Consider the following 7,131-nt stretch of genomic DNA (forward strand, 5'->3'; position numbering starts at 1 on the left):
ATTTATATGTACCTTTTAATTTTGATTTCCAATGCCACACCTTTCTCTGTTGTGTTGGACAGGTGTTCCACTCTAATAACTGTGTCAACTAATGTCACCTTTACTCTGCATAAAACTGTAAACAAACAAGATTTCAAACATTGGATACAATATCATATCAAGAATAGTTAATCATGACTCTTTCATATCTATTATCTATTTTTATCAATTCTATCTAAAAGATGAACTTGGTATTAATAGTATGCATGTATGGCACATGTCCATTTAGTTCAGTTTAGAGGAAAAGCCTTGAAAGTAATCATTCTGTTAGTGTATGGGTACCTTATTTAGTGTACAAGGATATCTAAAATTAATCACCGTCAAAGCTAATGTAGTACCAAGGTATCAACCATTGTTTCTGTCTAGTATGATAATAGATAAGCAGAGAATTCCATACTTTGGCACAGCCATAAATTCAGCACCAATGTTTAAAATTTTGAATCCTGCTAAAATAAGCACACATACAGGATTAGACACCATTCTGTTAGAATTATTGTGCTCCTTTATCAGCTGACCTGTTTTTGAATTCTAATGAGGTAGAATTTATTCAAAAACTTCTACTTGAGAAGAGGTAGGCTTTCAACTAGACATTTAGATACATTGATAACTTGATCTATTAACAATATTTATTTTCATTCAAATGTCAATTCAATATATATTCAAGTGAACTCAAAATAAAAGACACCACAGAGTCCTCCACATCTGTTTCATATTGGATGTTTTCAGGGATTATCAGTACCATCTCAGGGGCCTATATAAGGCCCCATTCCCAATATGAAATTAGCTCATTTTTTCCCCAATTTGCTTGTAAAAACTCCCAAAATAAAATATGAAACTATTAATTGGGTTATTTTGTTTTTATTTCAGGCTTATAATATTATGTATTTATGGCAATGCTATAAAAATTGACATGAATTTAAAACATTATGTATAATTTCTTTGTTATTTTGTCCCCATGTAATTAAATTGTCAAAGAATTTTCCAAATTCAAGAAACATGGCATTTCCTAAATTAGGCTAGTAAATCCCTGGTTTTACTGAACATAGACTTTAACAACAAACTAACAACTCAACTTTACAAGAAAAAGGATTTCAGCTTCTCCATTACCAACTTCCCATATTTATGTAGCAATAATCCATTTTCACTTGTATTTCCTGACTTATTCGATATGCGAGACCATGCTCTGCATATGATAAATTTTTTCACTGAGGTAGGCTACAGACTAATAAGTTGGATGTTACAGGGGTTTCAACAGTCTTGTTTCAAGTCAGTATTTCAAATATTCTGTGGTTATTATAATGATCTTATTTGCTATAAAACCTATCATTAAATCAAACACTATCTGACATGTTTCATAACAATACTATTAGGCCGTTCTTCACATAATGATTTTGAATATAGATTACTCTATTTACATAATCAAGATATAGGGCTCACAGCAGGTGTGACCCATCAACAGAAGAGGCACCTGATCCCACTTCTGGTGTTTCCAAGGGTCCATGTTTGCCTTATTGTTGATTTTGTATTTTTTGCAGTCCTTATGAGACTGACTGTTTATCATTTTCACCTTTTTCACACATACCAGTATCTAACTGTCTAACTATATACATTACCAGAGTCAATAGTCTGGGCAAACTTCTGTACACCCTCAAATGGTGTGCCCAGGTCCTGACCCTGGTCGCCATCGGACGTACTCTTCAGACAATCTTCAGCGATCTGTAAACTGTTGGTCATACTACACATACTGTTAAACATGGTCTCCAATCCTCCCACTGTAATATATTTTGAAAATGGTTATTAACATGTATTAACTTAATTTGTGTTGTAGTTGATAAATTGGTACTTTTTGAGATAGTGAAATGCTTTGAAAACACATAGTCTGGGTTTGTTTACCAGATGCCAACAATTAAGATGCTTCATTGAATATTACTAGGCTTCCTGGTAGCTTGTCCCTATACATTCAATACTCTACGAATTTTGCATAGTGAAAGGTTATTCATAAATGTGCACTAGCTATCACTCTATTTCTTTTTGTCTTTGTGAAATGAGTCATACATGTCAAATTGTGAGAACATAAATTCGCAACCGTTTTGTTGATCAGGAGTTTTTATATGTATTTTAGCAATATAAAAATAAAAGCGAATAATTTTGTTTCATAAGTGATTCTTTTTGCAAAATTATGCAATAATAAATTCATAATGCATATTTAGGAATTTACAGTATTCAAAAACATAATGTGTTCCTTTGTACATTTGAACCCGTGGCATCACACTTGCTATTAGTGAATATGCTATTCATTATGCCATCACAGCTCTCCTGTATTCGTGGATGAATTACATATAAACTAAAGTTCACCACTAACAAATACAAACATATTAGAGATTTGAATAACACAAAAATGATGAGTTATCCATTTTTCATGGTAATGCTCCAGTAGAATACCAAACTAATCAATACTGCATTTGAAATACAGAGGGTTCCACTTAATCCTATAGGAAAAAATTATCAGATCTGCTGAATATTTGATTAGCAGAATGCCAATTTACAAAATGAGTAGACTTTATCATATACTTAACATCTCTATTTGAAGACTTTATAAGGTATTTAGTGTTTTACACAGCAATTCTTCACATCAATATTACAACAAACTAGATTATTGGTAGTATTACATTTTATTCATAAGAATTCAGTAGTATTTTCTGCCAGTATTGATTTATTGTCATTTTCCTTACTTTTCTTAGACTTTATTCAATCATTCATTCGTTTTACTGCAAAAGCTGCCATTGTGAATTGGATGCACAATGTGTAAAGAACAGAAGATACAATGCAACCCTAATATTTCCAGATTCAAATTGACATATAAAAAAGTATCTGCATTACTTAACACTGAAAATGCACGCGAAGTGATCACCCTTTGTTCCACTGAAATGTAAATATTGATGTACATTTTGAAAAAATATAGACAGCCTTTGCCTCGTGCACCATGGGCCAAACCCTGACTACTATTTTAGCATAGTACACACAAATCATAACTCTATTATATCAGTAATATTTCTGAATGATATTGCACTGAACCAGCTTTCTGACTTTGTTCAGTCAATGTACTCTGTCAAAGAGTTCATACTTCGGGTTCGGTTTTACTATTTGTTTGTGTATATTTGTATATATGCAGGGTTACATAAAAAGTATGTGTGTGGCTGGATTTTTATGAAACTTTCACTATTTTAAATACTACCCTTTCTTATCAAATGAACAAAATTCCACTTACCAGTATTTGATATATGTAACACAGTGGCCTACTCACCATTTTGATTCCTCTGTCTTGGCTGAATAGTGAGCTCCAGTCCCTGAATTTCCATCTCTGTGCTACTGTGGACGAGGTTGGTCCAAGGCACTGACACAGATATTTGATTAATGAACCCATCAATGATCTCCAGAGGCACATTACTGGTTTCCAAAGCATCATTCAAAGCCTTTAAATTATAATCACATTTAAATCAAACAGTTCTTCTTATTAAGACCTCCTATCAGAGACCTGTGTTGTCCCTAAGACCCAGGGGGGTGGGAAATTTCCCCATGCACCAAGTCTGCTTTATAATCCCCACTATGTACTTGTCTTCAGTTAGCAATATATTTCTGATATCACAACATACTTCATATCATAAGGACAACCCATATTGGATAATAAAATGTGCTGTATTTCACACATAACAGAATGAGCAAGTCAACTGCAATTTCGATTTAAACAGTATTTTGTTATGAATAACATAATAAGGATTAGGCAGCAGACAGCGCCTATAGAAGCTTTCTCCTTTAAAGTACAAGATAAAGTCCACATAATGATGTACATGAGAAATTACAATATAGATATAAATTGAAAGATGCAATTTCAATGATACCAGCTCTTTTGTAATGAAGGAATGTTTGGTATTGCTTGAGAGAGTACAGAAAGTCATCATTATTAATCATTTTGTCAGTTGTGATCTCTTGCATTTTTGGATTATCTTCTAATTTTTAAATTATCTTGGACAAGAATAATTCAATAGAAATTGATATAGCTCCTATGGGCTATAATGCTATGTAGAGTGCATACTGTAGACTAGTTATGTAGATGATATATACTAGTTGCCGATTATATACACATCACAATGATATTACCACAACAAGAGAAAAGTGTTCAATAAGCTATCAAATATGCAAAAAAAAATCTGTTTTGACACGATTGATACTTTTAATAAAGAAAGACTGCATGAAGTTTGAAAATTGATGTTTGTCTGAGATAAATTATTTCAAATATTCATAAAGTTCTTAAGCTAGTTTGTTAGCTGGTGAACGTCATAAAGGCAGAACAGGGGTTCTGCTTAATCCAATTGAAACAAGAGATCCATGGGCCACATCACTCACCAGAGCAGCAGTTCCTATCAATAAACAAGCTCGAGCAAAACTATCATTATACAAGCAGCTTGGTTTATAAAAAAAAAAACTTGTCAAAGATAATGACTAAAAATTCATTAATTATCAAACTAAATTATTAAACTTTACTACAAATTTATTAAATATCATATGTCCTTGTAGATGGGTATGGCCTTTCATATTAACAAATTTCATCTAAAGATGCTTTAATTGTGCTATTTGGTTCCCTTCACATGTAAAACTTTGATCCCCTACTGTGGTGTCATCCTAATGCCAGGGGTCATGACTTTTACAAAATTAAATCTCCTCTTTATCAGGAAGCTTTCATGTAAATTTCAGCTTTTCTATCCCAGTGGTTCTTGAGAAGATTTTTGAATGACCCCACCCTATTTTTGCATTTTTGTGATTGTGTCCCCGAACAAACTTGAAAGACCTTCACCCAGGGGTGCTTTTTGCCAACTTTGGTTGAAATTGGCCTTGTAGTTCTGGAGAAGTCGACAATGTGAAAAGTTAACGGACATATGGATATACAGACAGACAGTTGACAGACAACAGGCGATCAGAAAAGCTCACTTGAGTTTTCAGCTTATGTGATCTAAAAAAAGGTTTTAGAAGTAAGCAATCTAAAAAAAATTTAAACCCCTACTGGACTCAAATCTGCAATCTACAGTTCAGCAGTCGATGTACTAACCTACTGAGCTACTCAGCTAGGCAATGATATTTGAAATGAATAAACAAATATTGCTGATATTATATTTTATTCATGTTTTAAAAGGAAGTCAGCCATTATGATAATATAGAGTACATCCTTAAGCCCATTGTTTTGATTGCATAACCTGTCAATTTCCCACCACTGGACTTCAATATGCTTGGAAGATCTTAGACAAAAGAGCCATTGTTCTGATTGCATAACATGTCAATTTTATACTGCTGGACTTAGATATGCTGAGCAGATCTCAGAGAAAAGTGCTCTGCTCTGAGGTCAGAAATAGCTCAAATTATGCCTTAAATTGATAATTGTCATCTTTTACATTTTATCTTAAATTTCAAATGAATTAAAGGTAAACAAAATAGTAACAGTCTATTTTGTCACAATACAGGCTGTAAAAACATAATCGTAATCATGAGGATATGAATGTCAATTCCGATAAAGCATCTTTTATGACTTTGAAAACGTTTTTAAAATCTTATATTTCAAATGTTACATTGGAATAATAGATGAAAAATATATAATCACTTTGATCTAAATTGATTGTGTCACCAAATATGATCACCCGAATTTTCTCTGATTTTGACTAATCACAAATGCCATGAATTGGAAATGGTGAAATATTTAATGGTAAAACAACACTCAAATTATAGAATTTGTGAATTTTTTCTCAGCATTATATATACTTCAAGTTCTATAGATGAATAAAACCATTTCATGATTGATATTCTGTACAGATTTTGTACCACATTTGCAAACTTGTGTACATATTTTTCACTCAAAATCACGACTTTTAAAAGACATTGTACAGATTCATGGTTGAAAAATTATCACATGTATCTATGCAAATGTGAAACTTATCAAAAGTAGTGTACCACCCTGTGTTGCTTTGGATCAAAGTTGCCCAAGTGGAGCGTGAGAAGAATTTATTCTAAAACAAACACTTCAAGTTGCTTGTGTGAAATGAAATATTTACCTCGACATCTAACTCCAAATCTTTGATTGAACCTCTTCCGTTGTAAAGATCAACGCTCAGCTGATCCAGGGACAACTTTTCTTTCAAAAATTGTCCCAAATAGTGTTGTAAAAGGTACCTACAGGCCCTTTTCTTCAAAAATTCTGTCCATGGAAACGTCCAAGGCATATTTTAGCAATTAATCGTGAAAATCTTTTGAATTATTACATCGGAGTATGTTAAACTGTAAACATTGCAATAAGACCTAGCTCATTTTCCTTTATTTACAAACCTGACGTAGTTTGTTTTTCTTTTTTACTGAAGAGTTGACATAAGGGAGGTCACTCTAACTATAAATCGTTCCAATGGCCTAATCGGCAATCCTCGGATTATTCCGTCATTCTTCGGCTACACTTACTGAATGAGCTTATAAAAGCTATCATTGAAGTCCCATTGCTTAATGTGAGTTTTTTTTCTCACAAATATGACACAGAATATGAATGGTATTTGCACTAATCAAAAACCATTGTTCTCCATATTAACACTGATTTAATTAATTAAACCTCTATATTAAAACAAAGAACAGCCTAATCTAAAAAATTAGATGTTAGATCCGCTTGCATACATGCGGATCTAACATCTAATTTTAATCAAATTATAAACGAATTGGAATTATAAGAATCAAACATTTTTATTCAGTTTGTGGGTGAAATGCCCAGTGTTTATATACATCGATAAATTCTTCAAAAAGAATGTTTAATCCAAAAGGCCTGAGTAAAATTTCAAAATTGAGACCAATTTGACATACTTGAAAATTAATAAAGAATATGTATATCATTATTATATCTTGTAATAATTCCTTAGCTTTTTCTATGAACGTTTAATCAAAAAGTGAAAGTAACGAATAGTGAAATGTGAAGACGCTAAAATGAGTTCTATTTTTTCTTAATCATCGAATTTCTGTTGAAACAGTACAACGAATTGGGATAGACAGAAAATGGACGCTTGGACACAC

General features: G+C 32.5%; 1 protein-coding gene across 1 annotated transcript in view; it reads right to left on the reverse strand.

The window, feature by feature from the left end:
* LOC125651956 (autophagy-related protein 2 homolog B-like) overlaps positions 1-6,436 on the reverse strand; it is a 107,416-nt gene extending 100,980 nt beyond the window's left edge. The window contains exons 1-4 of the mRNA XM_056164563.1: positions 6,138-6,436; positions 3,344-3,512; positions 1,653-1,811; positions 13-115 (exon numbers count right to left, since the gene is read on the reverse strand). Of these exons, the coding sequence (XP_056020538.1) occupies positions 13-115; positions 1,653-1,811; positions 3,344-3,512; positions 6,138-6,305 (599 nt within the window). The 5' untranslated portion in view covers positions 6,306-6,436. The remainder of the gene's footprint in view (positions 1-12; positions 116-1,652; positions 1,812-3,343; positions 3,513-6,137) is intronic.
* Positions 6,437-7,131: the final 695 nt, after the last annotated feature.

This window comes from Ostrea edulis, chromosome 5 (genome assembly GCF_947568905.1).
Source record: "Ostrea edulis chromosome 5, xbOstEdul1.1, whole genome shotgun sequence".
NCBI lineage: Eukaryota > Metazoa > Mollusca > Bivalvia > Ostreida > Ostreidae > Ostrea > Ostrea edulis.